The sequence below is a fragment of the Somniosus microcephalus genome, chromosome 9 (genome assembly GCF_052327205.1).
Source record: "Somniosus microcephalus isolate GS21.2 chromosome 9, FLI_Smic_1.0, whole genome shotgun sequence".
NCBI classification, from domain to species: domain Eukaryota; kingdom Metazoa; phylum Chordata; class Chondrichthyes; order Squaliformes; family Somniosidae; genus Somniosus; species Somniosus microcephalus.
This window is the reverse complement of record NC_140995.1, coordinates 173,011,627-173,036,397: the sequence shown is the minus strand read 5'-3', so window position 1 is coordinate 173,036,397 and position 24,771 is coordinate 173,011,627. Positions and strand designations below refer to the sequence as shown.

The 24,771-nt window shown below is 43.3% G+C and overlaps 1 protein-coding gene across 2 annotated transcripts in view; it reads left to right on the top strand.

Annotated features, from left to right (window-relative positions):
* The first annotated feature begins 2,062 nt into the window (after positions 1 to 2,062).
* LOC147112847 (3',5'-cyclic-AMP phosphodiesterase 7B-like) overlaps positions 2,063 to 24,771 on the top strand; it is a 208,092-nt gene continuing 185,383 nt past the window's right edge. The window contains exon 1 of one of the 2 annotated variants that reach the window (XM_085997546.1): positions 2,063 to 2,427. In XM_085997546.1, the coding sequence (XP_085853672.1) occupies positions 2,407 to 2,427 (21 nt within the window). In that variant the 5' untranslated portion in view covers positions 2,063 to 2,406. The remainder of the gene's footprint in view (positions 2,428 to 24,771) is intronic. The other variant, XM_085997544.1, reaches the window with a different exon arrangement.

The window sequence follows — 24,771 nt, the reverse complement described above, 5'->3', positions numbered from 1 at the left end:
ACAGTACTCCAAGTGTGGCCTAACCAAGGTTCGATACAGGTTTAGCATAACTTCCCTACTTTTCAATTCTATCCCTCTAGAAATAAACCCTAGTGCTTGGTTTGCATTTTTAATGGCCTTGCTAACCTGTGGCACAACTTTTAGTGATTTGTGTATTTGTACTCCAAGATCCCTTTGTTCCTCTACCCCACCTAGGCTCGCACCCTCCAAGTGATAAGTGACCTCCCTATTCTTCCTACCAAAATGTAATACCTCACATTTGTCTGTATTGAACTTCATTTGCAAATTATTTGCCCATTCTGCAAGTGCATTAATGTCCTCCTGTAATTTGTTGCAGTCCTCCTCAGTATTGACTATCCCCCCAAATTTGGTATCATCTGCAAATTTAGAAATTGTTTTATTCCAAAGTCTAAATCGTTAATGTAAATTGTGAACAGCAGTGATCCCAGCACTGATCCTTGTGGAACACCACTACCCACCTTCTGCCACTGTGAATAGCTTTCTGTCTTGAAGCCAGCTAGCAATCCATTCTGCTACTTGTCCCCTGACTCTGATTCTCTGACCTTATTCATTAGTCATTTAGAATTATGACCCTCAATTCTTGACATCTGTTCGCTAAAGCCTTATGCCAAATAGACTACTTCTCCTGGGGTTAACTGAAACGGAATTATTTCTTTTCTTTTCCCCAGCTATCAACTCTACATTGCGACAAAGAAAAAAAATGCTTTATGGTATATTTATTTCAGAACCATCTTGTAAAGAACAATTTTCATGGCGTGCAATACATTTTGCGGGGACATTAGTTTGTACCCCACTCCACTAGTTTCCCAACCCCAATCACATTGGGCAGGTGGGCTAGTGTCCCCGGGACAGAATCTGAAAATGCATTGCTGTTGTGTACTTCATGGTTGCCAGCTAAATGACCATTGCCAGTGGCTGAGGAAGTAGGCTCTCAATATATTTTGGAGTGAAAAATATATATTTAAAATGATAAATATTCTCAGTCACAAAAATTTATATCTCCCTCTCTTGGCACTATTTCAAAGAAGAGCAGGGGAGTTATCCCTGGTATAACAACAGAAAATGCTGGAAGCATTCAGCAGGCCAGGCAGCATCCGTGGAGAGAGAAACAAGTAAACTCTCTTTCTCTCTCCACGGATGCTGCCTGGCCTGCCGAGTGCTTCCAGCATTTTCTGTTATTTCAGATTTCCAGCATCCGCAGTATTTTGCTATTGAGTTATCCCTGGTGTCCTGGCCAATATTTATCCCTCAATCAACATTGCTAAAAACAGATTATCTGGTCATTATGACATTGCTATTTGTGGGAGCTTGCTGTGCACAAATTGGCTACCGCATTTCCTACATTACAACAGTGACTACACTTCAAAAGTACTTCATTGGTTGAAAAGCGCTTTGGGACGTCTGGTAGTCCTGAAAGGCGCTATATAAATGCAAGTCTTTATTTACTTTTTTCCCGCTCTTGCTCACAGAAACAAACAACTTCCTTTGGTGGCTGCAGAAAAATATTTGGAGACATGCTGGTAAGTGGTTGACCAAAAAGAAAAAGTCTGAAAAAGCCTAAACAAATGAACAACTCTACAAACCCAAGCGATGAATAAAATGAAGTGAAAACCGTCCTGGAGACGCCCGAGCAAAATATGGGGTGTAAAAGGCAGGGTGGGTGGGAAGTTGGAATATCCTTTAAACTGGTGCCATACTCTTCTCGTTCTAGTTCCTTAAAAATGAAGCCAAAAGCGAAATACGGCGGGTGCTGGGAATTGGAAATGAAAACAGAAAATGCTGGCAATACTCAGCAGGTCAGGCAGCATCTGTGGAGAGAGAGAGAGAAAAAAAACACAAGAGTTAACGTTTCAGGTCGATGGCCTTTCGGTCAGAAGTGACCAAAAAGCAAAAAAAAAGTCTGGAAAAAGCCTAAACAAATGAGGAGCAGGGAGGGGGTCGCTGGAAGGAGGAAAGATCAACAGAACGCCGAGACACGAGGTTCGGCCGGGCTGGCGTTCCGACCGCCTCGCTCGCTCCTCCTCGGGTGACGGACAGGCCGGCAGTGCGCCGAAGCTTGTACTTGTCCTGTCCCCGCCTCCCTGCTCATCCACACCTACCTCACATGGTGTGTGTGTCCTGTCCTCCGAGGCAGGGCTTATTTCAGCGCCCGCTTGCTGTTTCTCTTGACAGTAAGGGAAGCTTCAACAACAGAAAAAGAAGGCGACACTGGCGGAGCTTCGTGCCGCTGTAGTAATTTGGTGTTTTATTATTTTTTGCCGTGTGTATGTGTTTTGCCATCCTGGATGCAGCTGCTGGATTCTGCAGCGCGAGCCTTCATGAGCAATCCGCACCAATCAGAGCTTTCAAGGCATTCAAGGGTCACCAGTCTGCCACTATGGTTAAATGTCTTGTTTAATGGTTGAGGTACGTATTGTGGAAGCTTCAAGGTGAGGAAGAGGCAGTCAATGTCTATTTGTCGTTGTATTTTTTTTTCTTCAAAGGGGTTTTTGTCTTTGCCAGAGGTTGCTGCTGCTTTTGAAGTGACGTGTGAATAGGTTGCTATTGAAATCTGTGGATTTGTCAGGTTTCCAGGGCATGCATCTTGCCCGCTAACCAGATCAACAGATGCGTGTAAATGCACGAACGCTGTATACGAGTGACCTGACCCTGTGGCGACCAGCTTGCCTTGGCGCTAGTAGTTTTAAAGTAAGATTATACTGGCAATTCCCAAGCTTCTACTTTTGGTATCTCTGAGCCAGACAATGCGAAATAAGCAAGAGGAGCTTTGAGGCCAGCCTTCAGAAATAACTGTCTCTTTCTCTGATTTTATCCTCCGCACTAATGTGCGAAATTTTTCGCGTGTTTAGGTTGGTGTTAGTGCGCTTGGTACGGTTTACACAGTCAGGGCGCTGTGCTTTAATCTCAGTTCACTCTCTTATGTAAAAGAACAGACGCACAGACATTCCAGGACCGGAATACGTAATTCCGATTCATGCTTAAAATTAATAATGTGATTTTTGATAACTTGTGGAATACCTTTTGTGTATGCGATACACCGTCTGGAGTTTATTTTACAAAAAAGTGTGCGAATTACGAGAGCCTTTTTAGCAATGCCATAAATAGAGCGGTGTCTATGTGACATAATTTCATGTATTATTTCTAACCTGTTAATGTTCGAGAACCGTTTCAACTTTTCTCTTGTCGGGAGGTGACCACTATCTCGAGGTCTCGATGATGCAGCATGCAGGGTGTGTTTATACTGTAGCTACTGGTATGAGACCGCGGCATAAGTTCCCGCTCGGCAGTGTGTTTATACTACCTGACTCCAATTCGAATTCTCCCCAACAGGAGAGAGCTCTGCACAAACGGGTTTTGTTCGCTTATGCAGAATGCCTGCACTCTCTAAACATTTAATAAGTTCTTGGTAAATTTAGAATATGCCAGGGTGCTCAAATGACCCTCTGTGCACTTTTAAACCCAGTTTTTGCAGTGCACTGTAGCTATAATCGAGGGAGTCTGAAACGCAGGTGCTGCGAGATTGATTCTTCTGGGGTCTCACACCACTTCTCTCTAGAGCTAGGTTTGGACCCTGAGGCTATAATGTCACTTTTGAACTACTACGATGGTTGACGCATCTCTCTGGGCTATTAGGTGCAGTAGAATTTTGTATGTGTGTGTAATATTATGCACTGAAAAGGTATCATTTACCTTTTTGTTGTCTGAGCGAGCATCTATGCAAGCATATGGTAGCGGTGGTGCAGGGTAGGTGAAAAAGGAACAAAACTGAAGTGCTTAAAGGGTCCATAACATCACATCACTGGTACAGAGTGGCATGATATCACAGAGTGATGGGATGCAGATTTGACCTCTTCTCACTGTTGCCAATGTCAGCCGCACTGCTCTGGGGAGGTGCCAGACACAGCTCCAAGGAGGGCAAGGAACAATGAATGGGTTAGTTATCCGTGGGCAAGTCTTTTGACTCTCCAGGGCCAGCTTAGAGTGCAATTGACAGAAACCCGCTGAGCGCAGGTAGCCTGGCTGGTGGATGGCTTGGGGGGGGCGGGGGAAGAAGGAAGAGTATCAAAACCTCAAAAATCTGTCTGCATCATGTGCTTTGTGTTGGAATGATCTTAAATCCCAGTCCACTAATGCCCATTCAGTGTTGCACCATCTAATGGAGCAGTCTTTTGATCTTTTATTTGTGAGTCTTTTTTAACTTGTGCCTGCAGCACTCTTGAGTTGTATAACTTTCAAATTTTGTTTTAAAAATCAATATTTTTTACAGCTATATTTCTGCATATTTCGTAACCCTTTGCTTACTGTGGCAACACTTCAAAATTGTAACCTTAATCAGACTTCAGTTTATCTAAAGAAGGAGGATTAATCTTTATTTTCTCCTTTTCTATAGTTGCTCCAAGCATATTAGTTGCCAAAAATAGGGCGGTGTGAGGTGGTTGTGTTTCACACTCATTCAATTAAGAAAATTCATCATTAAAAAGTTAAATAAGTGTTTAGTTATTGCTGTTAATAGTATTAGTAAACATCTGGAAAAACTGAATATTAATTGCTGCTGACAAACTCTGGCGATGAAGATTACTGTGAAGATGCTGTCAGAATTACATTTTCACGGTACTACATCACTTAAGAGCTGCTGTCCTATTGTAATTCATTGAGCCAGAGGCAGGTAGAAAATTCAGAACTCTGCTGTGGAAACTAGTCATATTAAAGTAAATCGGTAACTGTCAAACTGTTAGCTGTTGGTTAAGGAGAACTGCTAAAGTTATGGTAGTGTAGTGGTTATGTTACTGATCTAGTAATCCAAATGCCTGGGCTAATAATAAATAGTGAGTTCAACTCCCACCATGGCAGTTTGAGAATTTGAATTCAGTTTTTTTTTAAATGAGGAACTCTGGTATCAGTAAAAGTGACCATGAAGCTGTTGGATTGTTGTAAAAGCCCAACTGGCTCACTAATGTCCTTTCATGGAAGGAAACCTGCAGTCCTTACATGGTCTGGTCTATATGTGACTCCGGTTGACTCTTAACTGGCCTCTGGTGGCCCAGCAAGCCACTCAGTTAAGGATGGGCAATAAATGCCAGCTTTACCACCGACATCCCAAAAAAGAATAAAAAATAAATACATTTGGCACCCAATGTCAGCCCATTCACGTCAGATATAGTATTACCAGATGTAGAGTAAAATTCCCTAAACTGTGCTCCAGCAATATGCTGCAATTCCAAATTCAGGTCACCTCCTATTGCACCAGTGTGATTTATTTTATAATTTCCCACACTGGTTATCTCTATGACCTCCGAGTGAAGGTTCCAATTTGTGTTGAATTCTGTTCTACGCATCTGAACCCGCTAGGAGTTGGACTGAAGCTGACCAAACTCATTTCACATTGGCCCCTTAACAGTCATGACAGAGAGGAAACTTCTTTCCCAACAGTCTTGGTAGGGTTTGAATCCAGGTCGCAAATGTGCAAGGATCCACTCTGCCATCAATTCCTTTATGGCATTCACTGTTGATGTGATTTGTTTTTAAAAGCTGCAAAGCAGAAACCAAAGATACGGGGAAGTTCACTCCTATTACAGTTATATGTCAATGTCCAGTCTGGAGTATTCTTTTTTTCAGTTTTCCTGAATGTGTGAATTATCTTTTTTTTTAAATGTCATACATTTTACTTGCATTTCTTGTGACCAGTAAGTTTAATAGCCTTGACCGTGGAATAGAGTAAATAATCCGCCACAACTTTTATTTTGTCATTCTGGTTACTTTAAAAGAAAAATCAAATCCTTATTGTGCCACAAATGGATTCCTGTGATGTATTTAAATATATTTTCAGGAGATTACTGGTTAAAAAGACTAGAAAGCTTGTTTATACATAAACGGAAGCTGCAGCTTGTTCCGTTCCCTCCCCCTTCACATGCGTACTTCCTGACATCATGACGCACTGTTTTGGCAACTGCCTCACAGTCCAAAAATGTATTGGGACACGCAAAACATATCAGCTTGACACAGTAGTGTTTTTCTTTCTACCTGTATGTAGTCGAGCAAGATTCTGTTGGTCAGAAACTTCCACCTTATCCATTAGTTAACTAATTATATACCATTCACATCTTAAGTAAGCCTAAAGTTTGTGTCCAGTAACTAATTAATTAAATATTTCAGTCTGACACTAAAATCCTCAAACCACTAGATTGCTTTCCACGGTAATTGGTTTTTCTCTGACACCAGTGATTGTCAGGAAAGTCAGTCTGGGCCAATAATAAACAAAACCTAAGCTAGGGGCATTCAGAATGAGAAACCTTACGGAATTACACAAATACAAGGGCAACAGCAGGTGGCAGTTGGCACAGTTACAAGAGTGTATGTGTCCACAAGATTCTTTTTCCAAAACTGGACTATGTAAAGGCATGGTTGACTTGATGTTTGTCTATACAAAAGAAGCATTTAGTGCTTTTTAAAAAAAAAAGGATTTGATACAAATCAGCGTGGCTATTTTGTGGGAAATAAATTCAGATTTCTTTACAACTCATAAAGGCAGACAAACAAAACTTGTAATATTGTACATACATAGCAATGTATCAGTGTTGGTGCAAGCACAAAAAATGGGACTTGTACTATTTGCGCTGAAAAATAAACAAATTTAATAGTTTCTGCAGTGGTAAAGAACTGATCAGCGAAACAACATTAAGGGACAGACACATGAGAAAATAGTTTTATACAAGAAAATTGATGTTTTAAAATTATTGTGCCAATGAATTGATTATATAAATAATGGTAGTTTTTCTAAAGGAGTGGTGGCAGTTGTGTAGATACTGCTGAGTTTTTGTTTAAACTTATTTCGTAAGATTATAATTATCTCTGTGTAATTTTAATAAAACAGCAAGTTTGAGTATGTCTGTTCCCCCCCCCCCCCCCCCCTCTACTGATCTCATAAACTTTTAAGCTGCTCATTGCTGTCACTCTACCCCATTTCCCATTTACTGTTTACACCATGGAGAGGTAAGCAGAACCATCGACTGCCAAAGTAATGTCAAGCTATTCATTGGGTGATGAATTCCTTGAAAGCCACATTTCAAACAATAAAAAGCAGCATTAAGTGAAAATTGTCCAAAAAAGTGACAGATCAAATAGGATGATGCAAAAGTGATGGTGACCAAAGGAATGGAAATCTACAGAACAGGTACCTCATTGGCAGCCCAAGTATGCAATCTCGGTAAACAACACATCATAGGGTGAAAGATTGCTTGTTTTTAAGGTAACAGTTGAAAAAAAAATGCTGGAATGGTGCCTTTCAAGGGCTGAGTTGCACATGTTCATTTATCCTATTCACACATTCTGATCTAACACAAAGCATGCTGTAATACATATGGATTTCCTTAATATTTAACTACCTTCCATTGTCCAACACACACTAAATGTTTTTTTTTTCATTTGAACAGGGACACAATTCCTCACAATGTTGCAGCCTTGTATGTACATATAGACATTGGTATTGGTTCATACATTTTAAAATATATTGGAATAACTAATTTGTTATAACTATTCTAGTCACTTTTTTTAATCTGTTATATCAAACATGCAAATCACTGCTGTAAATTATTCCTCAGTCTTGTCTGCAGTTTTGCAAGGGAAATTACTTTGTGGGGATTGTTTGCTACTTAATCTGCACACATTTCTAAAGTCTGTTTACTTCAATTTTTTTTGATATTTGGAGAAACAGATTTTTTTCAGCAATAATAAGAATGCATTTCAGTATTGGTTTTATGCATCTGAGATACGAGTTTAATATTTTCATAAAATGTGAAAAAATTGGATTTTTAGTGATTAATGTTTGTAAAACTGGAAATTCAAAATGTAGAGCATACCAAAGGCATAATATATACCATTAAAATAGTTTAGAACAATGTGAAACATATTTGTATTTTATTTGACACTAATGCTCATTAATAAATATAAATCACGATCATTGTTTAGGCTTTAAATGCAATTATTAATCTACAGAATCCAAAACAAGGATATTGTCTTTTTGAATAAAGCAGAATTAAAAAAAAAAAAATCTAAAAGAGGGACTGACTGGCATAATAACTTTGAATGTTATTCTTTAACCAGGGAACCTGATTTTGAATATAGTGCAACTGAATGGAATTGAATTTTCTTTCTCTGTTAGCTATTAAGATCTTAAATTGGACTGGTGTAGCCTGAACCTTAATTGTAGGTCAATTGCATAAAATTGACTATAATTTAGCACTAATTGAAATAAAATTAACAATTTTCCTCTGTAGTTACAAGCTATGTGTGGATTGGAAAAAAATACCTTGTTATTGTAGGGATGTTCTCTTCCAATGTTGGGGCTAAGGTACAGTGCTGAGGCAGAGTAGAAAGAGCTTTACCATGCATTTGACGTATGCTGTAGCTGAACAGAGAGTGCTTGATGCATCTAGCCCTAAGTGCCAAAAATGCCAATCTTTTCCATTCCACTACACCAATATTTCTGGCCTTGAGTGTAAATTTCACTAAAATATTCACTAAAATAAATAAAAATCTAATCTTCACAATTTATAATTTATATTTTAAAATGGCCCACAGTTTCCTGGAACAGCGTGATCTGTGACTTATGCCGTAAATTACGTTGGCCCTGAATTTCCGTAGCAAAAAAATTACGCACGGAACTGTCAAAAGTATGAATGGGGATGACTACAAAAATGCACCAACACTGAAATAAATAAAGTAAAACCATTACATATAAAATTAATTAAAATGGCATTTAATTAAATATGTTAAACAAAAAATTTAATTTTTTTGAATTTAAAAAAAAAAAAAAATGTTTTAACGGGGCTTAATATAAACTTGCCTTATTGGACAGGGTTTTTAATTTATAAGTGTTGATAAAATCTTATTTTTCAATTTTTTTAGCTCTTATGCTGGTAAAAGCAGGCCTGCTTTTACCAGGCGTAAGAATTCTATGGCCTTTCAGGGGGCGGAAGTTGCGCAAATCGCGCAACTCTCCACCCGCAGAGGCACATTTCTTGGGCATGCAGATGATCTGTCAAGAGAATCCTTGACTGATCGCAAGATCCGGGTTTCAGTGCATGTGCTTCACATGCCTAAATCTGGAACCTGTGTGGTTCCTATGGGCGCGTACACACCTCGTACATGGGGGTCGGAAAATATGGGCCATTGTTTTGCGGTCTGATCTTCCCGAAGTGAACTCACTCCAGCAAGTGGTGTATTCAAATTGCAATTCCAAGAAATTTTGGATAAAATTCTGAATTTCAAATCCTTGCATTAACCTGAACTTGATCTCTTGCAGAAAATTGTATGAGTTATAGACACACTAAGCTGCTATAGTCAGGTTTCACAAACATTTTAAATTACACCGTTTATTTAGAAGATGACATTAGTAATCTAAGATGCCTAAAACGTGTCGGATTAAAGAAACGGGGGTGCGGCGTGCATAATGGAACTAATTTAACCAGTTATTGGGTGTGAAACAGGGAAAGGTCCAAGTTTTTCCAGTTCCTTCTGTGTTTTGATGGAGCTCACCAACATAAAGTTTTTTTTCTTTTTTAACTTACCTTAAAGTGAAGCACTATTGCGAACCTCTGCCGGCCCTCACTCGCGCCACTTCCTTTCACCTCCCAGGACCCACAACAGCCGCTATGGGCAGCAATGCCGGCCTAAATTGGTCCAGAGGAAACCGGTTAGCTGCCTCAGGCGACCCTACAGGCGCAGCAGCGCGACAGATTTATTTGGATGAAACCCAATGCACAATTTCGAACAAGCCTTGGGCGTCCAACTTCTGGTGCACGCAACGAATGTGACTATTCCAGGCCTGAAACCAAGCCTGGATGAATTTCTCCCACTCTGTCTCTTTCATTAATGGCATGTACAGGCACTTCAGTGCCTATAACGTGCATACAATACACACTAAACGTAACACACGATGATGCAGAAGAAGTGTTTCGATTATAAAGGATGTAATAGCAGAGCACTTGAGAGAAAGTGACCGGATCGGACAAACTCAACATGGCTTTACAAAAGGTAAATCGTGCTTGACTAATCGACTGGAATTTTTTGAGGATGTAACTGGTAAAATAGATAAGGGAAAACCAGTGAATGTGGTGCATTTGGATTTTCAAAAGGCTTTCGATAAGGTCCCGCATAAGAGATTAGTGTGTAAAATGAAGGCACATGGGATTGGGGGTAAGGTACTGACTTGGATAGAGAACTGGTTGGCAGACAGAAAGCAAAGAGTTGGAATAAACGGCTCTTTTTCCGAGTGGCAGGCAGTGACTAGTGGGGTACCGCAGGGATCGGTCCTTGGACCCCAGCTATTCACAATATATATTAATGATCTGGACGAGGGAACTAGATGTAATATCTCCAAGTTTGCAGACGACACAAAGCTGGGTGGGCATGTGTGCTGTGAGGAGGATGCCGAGAAACTCCAGTATGATTTGGACAGGTTGGGTGATTGGGCAGAAGCATAGCAGATGCAATATAACGTGGATAAATGCGAGGTTATCCACTTTGGTGTCAAAAACAGGAAGGCAGATTATTATCTAAATGGCAATAGATTTGGAGAAGGGGAAGTGCAACGAGACCTGGGCGTCCTTGTGCACCAGTCGCTGAAAGTAAGCATGCAGCTGCAGCAGGCGGTTAAGAAGGCAAATGGTATGTTGGCCTTCGTAGCGAGAGGGTTTGAGTACAGGAACAAGGATGTCTTGCTGCAGTTGTAAAGGGCCTTGGTGAGGCCACATCTGGAGTATTGTGTACAGTTTTGGTCGCCTTATCTGAGGAAGGATGTTCTTGCCATGGAAGGAGTGCAGCGAAGACTCACCAGACTGATAACCTGGGATGGCAGGAATGACCTATGAGGAGAGATTGGGTCGATTGGGCTTGTACTCGCTGGAGTTTAGAAGAATGAGAGGGGATCTCATCGAAACTTATAAAATTCTAACAGGACTAGACAGACTAGATGCAGGAAGGATGTTCCCGATGGTCGGGGAGTCCAGAACCAGGGGTCACAGTCTAAGGATAAGGGGTAAGCCATTTAGGACAGAGATGAGGAGGAATTTCTTCACCCAGAGAGTGGTGAACCTGTGGAATTCTCTGCCAAAGAAGGCAGTAGAGGCCACTTCATTAAATATATTCAAGAAGGAGTTGGATATATTTCTTAAGGCTAAAGGGATCAAGGGATATGGAGAGAAGGCAGGAACAGGGTACTGAATTTGGATGATCAGCCATGATCTCATTGAATGGCGGAGCAGGCTCGAGGGGCCGAATGGCCTACTCCTGCTTCTATCTTCTATGTTTCTATCACTTTGCACTTTTCTGTGTTAAATTTCATCTGCCACGTGTCCACCCATTTCACCAGCCTGTTTATGTCTTCTTGACGTCTATCACTATCCTTCTCACTGTTCACTATACTTCTAAGTTTTGTGTCATCTGCAGATTTTGAAATTCTGCCCTGTACTCCCAAGTCCAAGTCATTAATATCTATCAAGAAAAGCAGTGGTCCACGTACCGACCCCTGGGGAACACCACTGTATACCTTCCTCCAGTCCGAAAAACAACCGTTCACCACTACTCTCTGTTTCCTGTCACTTAGCCAATTTCGTAAATATTTTATTTTACTTTAATCAATTATTTTGTACTCCTGAATTTAAATACATTCAACGGTGCTATTTTCAGTCTACGTGGCTGTGGCGTAAATCCAGGAAATTTGCCATCGTCATTTACTTAACTGGCGGGCAGAGGTATGATCATTAATTTTGCATGGTTTTGATGAGGGTATTGGGGGAACGGTGCAAAAGTTCCAGCAAATTATTGTGCAATGTAAATAACGTCGGACTCATTTGCGCCATAATTTCCTGCGCCATTAGACTCCAAGAAATTCTGGGCCATTGCATTTTTTCAATCTCCCAAAAATCTGTTTGGGAGATTATTGGACAGTTTCTCTCTTGTCTCACTCCACCACTTTGGCTTAATTGTAACAAATTTACAAGTGTCAAATGTAAAACATGTTCAAGTTTTGGTTTTGAAAAACAACAAACCTTTTGGTTTAGTGAAGGTTTGGTGCTCATCAAGTTGAGAAATGCATGTGCTGTGGCTGTTTTTCAAATATTTGGATCCGGTGTTAGTGTTAAGGACTTCTGCAGATAACAAGAAGTGCCTTTAATGTGATGAAAACTTCCCAAGGCGCTTAACAGGAGAATTATCGAACAAAATTTGACACTGAGCCACACGAGATATGTGGTCAAGGAGGTAGATTTTAAGGAGCGTCTTAAAGGAGGAGAGAGAGATGGAGAGTCCGAGAGGTTTAGGAAGAGACTTCCAGAACTTAGGGCCTATGTAGCTGAAAATTTGAAATCAAGGATGAGACTTTTAAAATCGAAGCGTTGCTGGACCTGGAGCCAATATCTGCTTAGGCAGTCCGTCGGAACCGAGGATGACTTGCTTCCACATTAAAAATGAGTTTGCAGGTGACTGATGAGTCCAATGCGGGACCTACAGTCTCTGTCACAGGTGGGGCAGACGGTGGTTGAAGGGGCAGGTGGGTGGGGTGCTTGGGCCAACGTGTGTCATAGAGTTATACACAGAAAGAGGCCCTTCGGCCTATCGCGTCCGCGCCGGCCATCAAGCCCTGTCTAATCTAATCCCATTTTCCAGCATTTGGTCCGTAGTCTTGTATGCTATGGCATTTCAAGTGCTCATCCAAATGCTTCTTGAATGTTGTGAGGGTTCCTGCCTCTACCACCCTTTCAGGCAGTGAGTTCCAGATTCCAACCACCCTCTGGGTGGAAAAAGTTTTTCCTCAAATCCCCTCTAAACCTCCTGCCCCTTACCTTGAATCTATGCCCCCTTGTTATTGACCCCTCTACTAAGGGTAAAAGTTCCTTTCTATCTACCCTATCTATGCCCCTCATAATTTTGTATACCTCAATCAGGTCCCCGCCTCAGCCTTGTCTGCTCCAAGGAAAACAACCCCAGCCTGTCCAGTCTTTCTTCATAGCTGAAGCGCTCCAGCCCAGGTAACATCCTGGTAAATCTCCTCTGCACCCTCTCCAAAGCAATCACATCCTTCCTATAGTGTGGCGACCAGAACTGCACACAGTACTCCAGCTGTGGCCTTACCAGCGTTTTGTACAGCTCCATCATAACCTCCCTGCTCTTGCCTTCATTAGCCGAGGCATAGAATATAAGTATCCCATATGCCTTTTTAACCACCTTATCCACTTGTGCTGCTGCCTTCAGGGATCTATGCACATGCACACCAAGGTCCCTCTGATCCTCTGTCTTTCCTAGGGTCTTACCATTCATTGTGTATTCCCTTGCCTTGTTAGTCCGTCCAAAATGCATCACCTCACACTTTTCAGGGTTAAATTCCATTTGCCACTGTTCCGCCCATCTGACCAACCCATCTATATCGTCCTGTAGCCTGAGGCTTCCCTCCTCGCTATTTACCACCCCACCAATTTTCGTGTCATCTGCGAACTTACTGATCATACCTTTTACATTCACATCCAAATCATTAATGTAGACCACAAACAGCAAGGGACCCAGCACCGATCCCTGCGGTACCCCACTGGACACAGGCTTCCAGTCACAAAAACAACCTTCCACCATCACCTTCTGCCATTAAGCTAGTTTTGGATCCAATGTGCCAAGGCACCCTGGATCCCATGGGCTCTTACCTTCCTGACCAGTCTCCTATGTGGGACTTTATCAAAAGCCTTACTGAAATCCATGTAAACCACATCCACTGCACTACCCTCATCCACACACCTAGTCACCCCCTCGAAAAATTCAATCAAATTGGTCAGACATGATCTTCCCTTGACAAAGCCATGCTGGCTATCCCTAATTAATCCTTGCCTCTCCAAGTGGAGACTAATTCTGTCCCTCAGAATTTTTTCCAATAATTTCCCTACCACTGATGTTAGGCTCACTGGCTTGTAATTCCCTGGTTTATCCCTACTACCCTTCTTGAATAATGGTACTATGTTAGCTGTTCTTCAGTCCTCTGGCACATCCCCTGTGGCCAGAGAGGTTCTGAAAATTTGTGTCAGAGCCCCTGCAATCTCCTCCTTTGCCTCACATAGTAGCCTGGGATACATCTCGTCCGGGCCTGGAGTTTTATCCACTTTTAAGCCTGCTAAAACCGCTAGTACCTCCTCCCTCTCGATGCTAATATGTTCAAGTATATCACAGTCGCCCTGCCCGATTTCTATGTCCACATCGTCCTTCTCCATAGTGAACACAGATGCAAAAAATTCATTTAAAACCCCACCTACATCCTTTGGCTCTACACACAGCTTGCCACTTTGGTCCCTAATGGGCCCGACTCTTTCCCTAGTTATCCTCTTGCCCTTAATATACTTATGAAACACCTTAGGATTTTCCTTTATTTTGCTCGCCAGTGTTATTTCATGGCCCCTCCTCGCTCTCCTAATTTCTTTTTTAAGTATCCCCCTGCACTTTTTATACTCCTCTAGGGCTTCCTCTGTCTTTAGTCCTTTGTATCTGCCAAAAGCCCCCCTTTTTTTCCTAATCCATTCTCGTATATCCCTTGACATCCAAGGTTCCCTGGGCTTGTTGGTCCCACTCTTGACCTTTACGGGAACATGTTGCCATTGTACTCTCTCAATTTCCTTTCTGAAAGACTCACATTGCTCCGATGTGGATTTTCCTCCAAGTAGCTGATCCCAATCCACATTGGCCAGATCCTGCCTTATCATATTAAAATCGGCCTTCCCCCAATTTAGAACCTTTATTTCCGGTCCAATCTTGTCCTTTTCCATGACTACCTTAAATCTCACCGAATTATGGTCACTGTCACCAAAGTGCTCACCTACTAACACTTCTACCACTTGCCCGGCCACATTCCCTAGAATTAGGTCCAGTACCGCCCCCTCTCTTGTAGGACTTTCTACATGCTGGCTCAAAAAGCTCTCCTGGATACACTTTAAGAATTCTGCACCCTCTAAGCCTTTCACACTCTGACTATCCCAGTTAATATTGGGGAAGTTGAAATCCCCCACAATAATTACCCTATTATTTGCACACTTCTCTGAGATTTGCCTACATATCTGTTCCTCTATCTCCCCCTGGCTGTTTGGGGGCCTATAGTACACTCCCAGCAAAGTACTAGCCCCCTTTTTGTTTTTAAGTTCAACCCATATGGTTCAACCCATATATGCTCCCCGCGTTGCCTGCGCTTGGCTTCTGCTTGCTCCCAGCGAAGAGACTCGAGGTGTTCGGCGCCTTCCTGGATGCTTCTCCTCCACCTTGTGCGGTCTTGGGCCAGGTATATAGGTCAATGAGCACAGGGGTGATGGGTGAACGGGACTTGGTACGAGTTAGGATACGAGCAGCAGATTTTTGGATAAGCTCAAGTTTACCTCTTTACTACTCCAGCAATATGTCCACCAATGTTATTTTGATTTCTACAACAACCGTCTGAGTGGGACTCTCCGTACTTGCCAGTGCAAAGACATTCTAGCAGGACCCACTAGTGCCCCAACTATGGCCCTAGGCTAAAATACATCCTAATTCAAAACAGACTGGGAATTCGATCTGGGAACTGTGCTGTAGAGGTAAAGGTAAGGAGATTTGGTGATGGATAGGATGCAAGGTATGCAGCTCAGCACAAGATCAAACATGATGCCAAGGTTACACACACTTTGTTTAACCAAGCGAGTGGCTGGGGAGGCAGATGGCATTGGTCTTCCTGATGTTCATTTGAAAGAAGTTGAAATTCATCTAAGCTGGACATAATGGCCACAGTAGTGTGGTTATGGTCCTGGACTAGCAATCTGGAGTTCGTGAGTTCAAATCCCGCCATGGCAAGTTGTAAAATTGAATTAAACGGGGGTAATGTTTACCTTCACCATGGGATGAAAATTGAGTGGGTTCCACATTGATGTGGGGATGTGTTAGGCTACCACCCATGTGGTGATGTTGAAAATTATCCCTCATCTAGTAAATTGTAACCATGAAAGCTGAATGATCATATAAAACCTAACTGGATCAGTAATGTCATTCAGGAAGGGGAACCTGCTGGCTTACATGTGACTCCAGTCCACACCACATGGCTGACTGTGAAGTAGCCCAGCAAGCCATTCAGTTCTACAAACAATCATCAATGGCTCACTGTCACCTTCTCAGTGCTACTCAGTATGGGCAAAAAATACAGCATTGCTCACATTTTGAGAACAATAAAAGGGCTGTCCAATAGCACTGATTTGGTTTTGGGATTGAGGGAAGTAGTGGACTTGCACTTCACCGGGTACTTTTTGATGTAACTGAGTAGATGAAACACTTAACCATTTGTTTCTTCCAATACCATTACCAAGACCTCAAACATTCATTCCAATAGTTTGTACACCTGATTCAAATCAGAGGACAACAACATTTATAGAATTAATACTGCTCTTTGATTAATTCAGGTGTTTGATACCAGACAGTAGATGTAACCAGGAATTCTGTGCTGGATGTAAAACATTGCTTTTGTAGGTCAACAAAAATGATGCTGCTACGTGACTGTGAATGCTCTTCATATACTTTAATCATTTTTGATTTCAATCTTAGACATAAGGACTGAAGCGTAAGTTGCAGAATCAGGTGACTAGGTCATCTCACCTGCTTTGATGCATTTCTAATAATGCAGTGCAAAAATGTTAAATGCTTGATCATTGTCTCTTTCTCTTTGACCTACTTTCCGGTCTTGGGTGCCCGGGGATGTGTATGAGACTACTTGCTTTGTGTATCCTTGTAAATATTCAACAAATGAGTGCTACAACTTGAAACAAATATAAATATTATTGTTGCAACCCTGGTATCCTCAAGGAAATTTAGGCGAAGCATTAAAAATGTCCTCAAATCACATTGTGCCATACGTACGCGTTTCAGCACAAGTTTTTGAGAAATTCTGCGTCACTATCATTAAAAAATTCTGTTACTGAAACACATTCTAAGAGGGATCTCATGCCTATCATTTTCATGATTTAAATTATGTAATTACAAATGCTCCACTCAACTTTGTTTTTTATTCGTTTTTATGGGATGTGGGTGTCGCTGGCAAGGCCAGCATTTATTGCCCATCCCTAATTGCCCTTGAGCCGCCGCCTTTAAACGCTGTAACCCAGCGGGCTCAGCAGGCCAATTAAGGGCCACCCGGCAACAGGTGACGTCACAGATTGACATTTCATCTGTCAAGAGCTTTTGACGGGCTGATTTAGAGATCTCTCCAGAACAGAAAGCTGAATGCTGCAACTTTTGACCGCTCGCGGCCATTCTGCTTTCTGTGCCGGTGTGATGAGGGACTCCCGAGACCTGAAGGAAGGAAGGCTGTAAAGGTAAGTAAAACTTATTTAAATACTTTACACACACCAAGCACACTTACTTCTGCACTCATGCACACATCACTCACCTGAACACCGGACATCTTGAACCCTTCAGCCCGACGGTCCGCCTCGCTAACTTGGCGTGGTTTGGAGCCGTCGGGAATCCCACATTTCAGGGATAAAAATAGGGATTAGGCTAAAAACTACCTGTTAATTGGCACTAATCCCCTTCCCACCTCTGGGGAGGTGGGTCCCAGCACAGGTTGGTATCCGCCTCCTTTGAAACTGGCATGGGGGTGGGATGGGTTTGTGCCCCCTGATTTCGCGATTTTAACCCCCCACACGCCTCCAATCCCGCCTCAATGACCCAATGAAAATCGAGCCCCTAGCCTCTGACCTGCTCTTGTTGCCACAGTATTTATGTGGCTGGTTCAGTTAAGTTTCTGGTCAATGGTGACCCCCAGGATGTTGATGGTGGCGGATTCGGTGATGGTAATGCCATTGAATGTCAAGGGGCGGTGTTTAGACTCTCGCTTGTTGGAGAGAATCCTTGCATGGCACTTCTGTGGCGCGAATGTTACCTGCCACTTATCAGCCCAAGCCTGAATGTCGTCCAGGTCTTGTTGCTTGCGGGCATGAACTGCTTCATTATCTGAGGAGTTGTGAATGGCACTGAACACTGTGCAGTCATCAGTGAACATCCCCATTTCTGACCTTATGTTGGAGCGAAGGTCATTGATGAAGCAGCTGAAGATGGTTGGGCCTAGGACACTGCCCTGAGGAACTCCTGCAATGATGTCTTGGGGTTGTGATGATTGACCTTCAATCACCACAACCATCTTCCTTTGTGCTAGGTATGACTGCAGCCAGTGGAGTGTTTTCCCCCTGATTCCCATTGTCTTCAGTTTTACTAGGGCTCCTTGATGCCACACTCGGTCAAATGTTGCCTTGCTATCAAGGGCAGTCACTCTCACCTCACCTCTGGAATTCAGCTTCTTTGTCCATGTTTGGACCAAAACTGTAATGAGGCCTGGAGAATAGTGGTCTTGGCAGAGCCCAAACTGGGCATCAGTGAGCAGGTTATTGGTGAGTAAGTGCCGCTTGATAGCACTGTCAATGATACCTTCCATCACTTTGCTGATGATTGAGAGTAGACTGATGGGGTGGTAATTGGCTGGATTGGATTTGTCCTGCTTTTTGTGGACAGGACATACCTGGGTAGTTTTCCACATTGTCGGATAGATGCCAGTGTTGTAGCTGTACTGGGACAGCTTGGCTAGAGGCGCGGCTACTTCTGGAGCACAAGTCTTCAGCACGACAGCCGGGATGTTGCCAGGGCCCCCCTCCCAAAGCAGGACTTACTTTTTAGCAGTAGTTTCATATACTTGGTTTGTAAGTGGGTGCCATTACAGGAATGTGTTTATAGAGGTATGAGAGGTTTATGATGGCAGTAGAGTTATTTTCTTCTGACTGTGAATGCTCTATATACTTTAATCATTTTTGATTTCAATCTTAGACATAAGGACTGAAGCGTAAGTTGCAGAATCGGGTGACTAGGCCATCTCCCCTGCTTTGATGCATTTCTAATAATGCAGTGCAAAAATCTTAAATGCTTTTAGAGGACTTGCCGATAGCATTGGAAGAGCCTCATTTTACCTTCTAAATTCACTTAAAATACTGTACGTTGTGATTGTTTCCATGTTGAATTTTGCGAGATTTCCCAGATCTTCTATAGCGCTGCTCCCCATATCACTGCTTTAATGATCTGGCCTCTGAGTTGGCTTCTTAAAGTTGTGTTGGATTTTTGTTGTTGTTTAGAAAGTTTGGCTTCTTTCTTTGCTTATTAACTACCTTTATTTGTATTTTGATTGTTGCATTGCTTCCAGTTCCTGCTTAGTTCCTGATTATTATTTTTTTGCATTGCAACACAGGAGTCTTTTCCCAACACCTTTACCCTGCAACTGTCTTACTGTGATTTGCTATTTAGTTGTAGCAAGCAAGTTGTTCACTCAGTGTAGCAATGCATTTGATGATTCTAGTGGTACTACTTGATTGGAGGAAGAGGAATTTATGTAGACAAGAAAGGCCCGAACAGCTAGACTGGAGGTGTTCAGTACCCACCCACCCTTACCTTAGGAGCTGTGTTTATAAGTCTAGACACACCTACCGGAGGAGATTTACCTACATCAGCAAAGCAGTTGGCTGTGCATCAATGCATCAACCAAACAAAAGGGGCGAGAAATTCGTGGCCTTAGCGCCACTCCTTAGTGCCATTGTACAGGGCCTTGGTGAGACTGCACCTTGAGTATTGTGTGCAGTTTTGGTAGCCTTACCTGAGGAAGGACGTTCTTGCCATGGAAGGAGTGCAGCGAAGATTCACCAGGCTGATACCTGGGATGGCAGGAATGACGTATGAGGAGAGATTGTGTCGATTGGGCTTAAACTCACTGGAGTTTAGAAGATTGAGAGGGGATCTCATCGAAACCTATAAAATTCTGTCAGGCCTGGACAGACTAGATGCAGGAAGGATGTTTCTGATGGCTGGGGAGTCCAGAACCAGGGGTCATAGTCTAAGGATAAGGGGTAAGCCATTTAGGACTGAAATGAGGAGGAATTTCTTCACCCAGAGAGTGGTGAACCTGTGGAATTCTCTGTCACAGAGGGCGGTGGAGGCCAGTTCATTAAGTATATTCAAGAAAGAGTTGGATATATTTCTTAAGGCTAAAGGGATCAAGGGATATGGGGAGAAGGCAGGGACTGGGTACTGAATTTGGATGATCAGCCATGATCTCATTGAATGGCAGAGCAGGCTCGAAGGGCCGAATGGCCTACTCCTGCTCCTATCTTCTATGTTTCTATTAAATGGCGCTAAAACGACAGCCGCCGCTCTTTCGCCAGCTACTGGGGGTGTTGTGACGTAAATCGGCGTGCAACACCGCACTTACGTCACAAGCGTGAACTTCGACCGTAGCACTGAATTCGGTGCTGGGTCCTAAGCATGCCAGGTTAACCTGGTGTGCAAGCAGGCTAACAGTGGTGTTGTCTGCACCTCTTAAAGGGACACACACATCGTTCAGGTAAGTTTGGATTTAAGGTTTTGGACTTTTTTTTAATTTTATTGAAGTGGTGGCTTGCTGCAATAGATGTTAAAAGTTTTTTAAGTTTGTAGGGAGTGCAGCTGGACACTTGCAAAGGCTTGGATGGTAAATTAAGGTCTTTGAAAGACAGAACATGCTGCAAATACTCAGCAGGCCACATAACATCCGTGAAGAGAAAAACAGAATTCACGTCTCAGGTCGAGATGCTGCCTGACCAGCTGAGTATTTCTAGCATTTTATGCTCTCATTTCACATTTACAGCATCCGTTTGCAGAGGGAAGAGGAAGAAGCCGCAGAGGAGGAATCAGATAGAAGGATGCATCCCAGACAGCCCCTTTGTGGCTGAGATATCCGGGATGGAATCATCCACCTGCGGTCCCAGTCACCACAACCCCAATTCCCCTTTCAACATTAGTCCCATACCTTACCTTCTATCTGTTATTGACCATCAAAATGTCCTCTTGGCCACGATGCTGAAATAAAAGCCATCACAAAGCAAACTTTCCAATCCACCTATAAACTTCTATCCATCCAATGTGAGATCAACTCATCACCCGTATGCATTCTCTTAATGAGTAACTTGTGTGTGCCTTTGCCTATCCTACTGATGTCACGCAGTGCTACCCCAGTGGCCGCAGCATGGCTGGTGGAAGGCTGCTGACTTTCGTTGGGGGACACTGCAAGTGTCCTTGCTGGTTGACCTTGAGGAGCTGGTGGCTGGGGAGTGTCAAATCAATCTTCTTCTTCACTCTCCTCTCCCTCTTCTTGGTCACTCACTGGCTGGGCAGGCTGCATTTCTTGGATGTGTGAAATGAGGAAGGCACAAGGGTGGAGTTGTGGTGATGGGAGGGCGGGAAAGCATGAGGTGCATGTGAGAAGGAGGGTAACTTATGAGGATAGCAGCATCTTTTATCCTTGCAGCCCTGCCGCTGGCCAAGGGCTCAGCCATGCCACTGCCAAGAATGGCCAGCATCTGCAAGGGGGGAATGGGAGCTGTGCCTCGTGAGTGGCACAGATTGTTGGTAGGTGAGTGATTGGGGGGTTGGGGGTCGTGCTTTGAGCAGTATGTGAGTCTAGTGGTGCAGTTAGTAGGAGACAACTTTTGAAGATGCATTCACTGACCTTGACCAGTGGTCTGAGGTCATGAAGCTTCTTTGGGCACTGGAGCCAGGTGGTGGGGGTAACACTGCTGGCAATGATGGCCTTGGTGATGTACTCCCACATCGTTCTTTGTGGAGGGCCTCCTGGCCCCTGTGAGTAGAGGGCCTGTCTTGCAGTGTTGACCCCGTGCACAAAGCTGGAGTGCTGCATGTGAGACCCTGGGTGCCCCTTCCCTGGCTTGCTGAGCCATTTGTGTTCGTGCCGAGGCATTTTTCCCATTTATTTTTAGATTAGGAAGGGAATTCAACTTTAAGAGCTAAACAGTCACATTTGGGACTTTTTTTAATGTAATTTTTTTTTAAGGCAGGAAGGGCTGAAAACTGCATTGTTTCACTTCATTTTAATTTGTATTGCTTCAGTGTGCATGGCCCCTTTAATTCTCCGACCTCTTCATTGCCCACAATTCCTTGCGGGCTCCACAGCCTCTCTTCCAGAGGCTGTGGGAAGCTGCAACTCCGCACCTGCACACTAACTTCGGGTGGGATGCCTCCAGCAGTGCCCCCAGGACAGCGTTGCATGGCAGGTAAGCGCTGCGCCAACAAGCTCCATCCCCCCAGGTGAATTGTGCTTTGTTAGCGTTGCGGTCATTTTCAGCGGCTGTGAACTCCAGTTGCCGGTATCTGGCTAAAATGAATTTCTCCCCCAGAAGCGTTGTTTGTCAATGAAATCCTGTCATCACTTTTCCCATGGAAAGGAGCCAGCAGAATGAGAAGGCATAGCACTTCTACCTTGTGGCATCTGAGCCCCCAATACTAACATCATGTTCTATACAAACCAAAAAGGTTCCATTTCACTAATATACAGGTGGTCGCTGACTACAGGAACCAAATTGGGCATTGACGTACATGATACCATACCAATGACACTGGAAAGATGGCTCTTTGGGGATCAAGAGTATCCTTTCATACGTTGGTTGATGACCTTATTGAGAAACCCACAAACCACTGCGGAGCACCAACACTTTGAAGCTTCTGCACCCACATCCACGACACGGGATGGCGGGGGGTGGGGTGGGTGGGGGGGAGGGCAGCATTGGTCCTGAGCTATTTCCCTGCCAAGATCCATGCCATCCATTGAGGAGATATCATGCAGCTGGTGGTCCAGCCATAACCTTTGGTAGTGGAGAAAGAAAGAGATAATAAAGGAGATTTGAAGCTTGGAAGACTTGTGCACGTGTTGCTAATTGACATTTACCTAACTGACTAGTTTGCCTCCTACATAAATAGTTCAATCCTACTGTGTACAAAGCAGTGGGTGAATGCCATGACCTATATTTTACAGTCTGTTTCAACTACCATGCATGCCCATGCTTCAATTTGCAATTCTCAACTAAACTCTCAGGGCTACATACAAATCATGTGTCACCATTTCATTTCTCGGTGAATTGTGTAAGTGCAACTAATGTTTGGTGACAATGTATAGTGTGTGTCCTATAGTATCGAATCCAGCGCTTTTAAATGATGCCCTCCTCTGAGTGGTAATTGTGGTGGCAGACTTCTGATTGTCAAGTGAAGCCTCATGGGATGCATGTGGCCATGTACCTCCCAGTGCTGGATCATTAGATGGCTCTGCAACCTTTGGCTGCATATCCATAGTATGCTGGCTGCCTGCTTCTGCTCCTCCTATCTGCCATAGAGGAGACTGACTGGGTTGGACAGATACGGTATCGCGCAGAAAGACATCTGCCTCATCTATGCTTCATTCTGTTGTGGTCAAGCTGAATGTAAAGCTATGTGCATGGGAACCGATGTTGTCATCGCTGAAAGGTGTGAGGCCTGCAATCAATGATCTCTAGGGGGGATCACAAAGCAAATTGAGTCTTCCCTCGAGAGAATGCTATACATTGGAGCACATGGACTCAACAGCTTCACCAGTCAAAACATTTAGAGAGAAGCTGCTTCTGGGCTTGAACCTCTAGCGAAAGAAACATGCTACTAGGGTTGCAAAATTCCGGGAATTTTTAAAAGAGCAAACTTTCCATGGGAATTTTCAGGAATTTATGGGAATTTGGGGAATTTATGGGAATTTTGAGTTTTTTTTGCACACTGATGGTTTTTGTCTCTGACCCTTATATTATCTTTGTCATCAAAATAGACATGCTGTTCCATACAAATAAAAACAGGCTTTCAAAACTTTATTTAGGTTATAATTTTGAACTTTATTGAACCCCCCCCAAAAAAACCCATCTAAAATTAAAATAAAAAGAGCGTCAGCTTATTTAGCCTGTAATTTGTCCTTATTTTGTCCCTTTGAGTCTTCTACTCATGAGTCTTCTGCTCATCATTGCTCCTCCTGATTCTCTGACTCTGCCTCTGACGTGTCCATTTCCTCCTCTGTATCACTGTCTAGCTGTGTGGTAGACACTTCTGTATCTGGCTCAATAAGTTGTAGGTTCGCCCAGATAGCCACCAGTTTCTCCACTCTCTTAGTCAGCCTGTTGCGCACCTTTGTATGCGTATTCCCAAAAAGTGACCAGTTTCGTTCAGAGGCCACTGATGAAGGTGGGATTTGGAGTATCACCGATGCAATGGGTGACAGGGCCTCAGATGCACAAAGTCCCTTCCACCAGGTATGTGCACTGATATGCTTGCATGATTCCCATATCCCGTCCCCATTCCAAAGACCTTGCTTGGTAGAGAACTTTGCCAGACTTCCCAGAACTTTGCCCACATCCAGATTGAGGTGGTGTAAGAGGGTAGAAATCACACTGTAAGCGCTGTTGATCTGTTCTCCAGAAAGCATTGGTCTCCCAACATGCTTTGGGTCCAGCATGTATGCTGCAGCATGAATCGGCTTGACACAAAATTCTTGACACGTCTGTATGAATTGAACAATTGCCTTCTCCTCTGCTTTGAGCAGCAGGGATGTGGGTAGGGCAATGCTGATTTGTTCTTTTAAATCAGCAAAAAGCCTGAGAACATCTGACAAGACAGCGTCATCTCCTTCAATCTGAGCAATTGCAGATGCTACTGGTGAGAGTAGTTTAAGGCTGCTAACCACTCTCTCCCAAAACACATCATCCAGCAGTATTTTCTTGATGGTGGTTTCCATATCCCCAGACTGGGATATTGCCATTTCTTGCAGCGACTCCTTATCTTCCAGAAGGCTGTTGTACATTATGACAACGCCACCCCATCTAGTGGTGCTGGGCA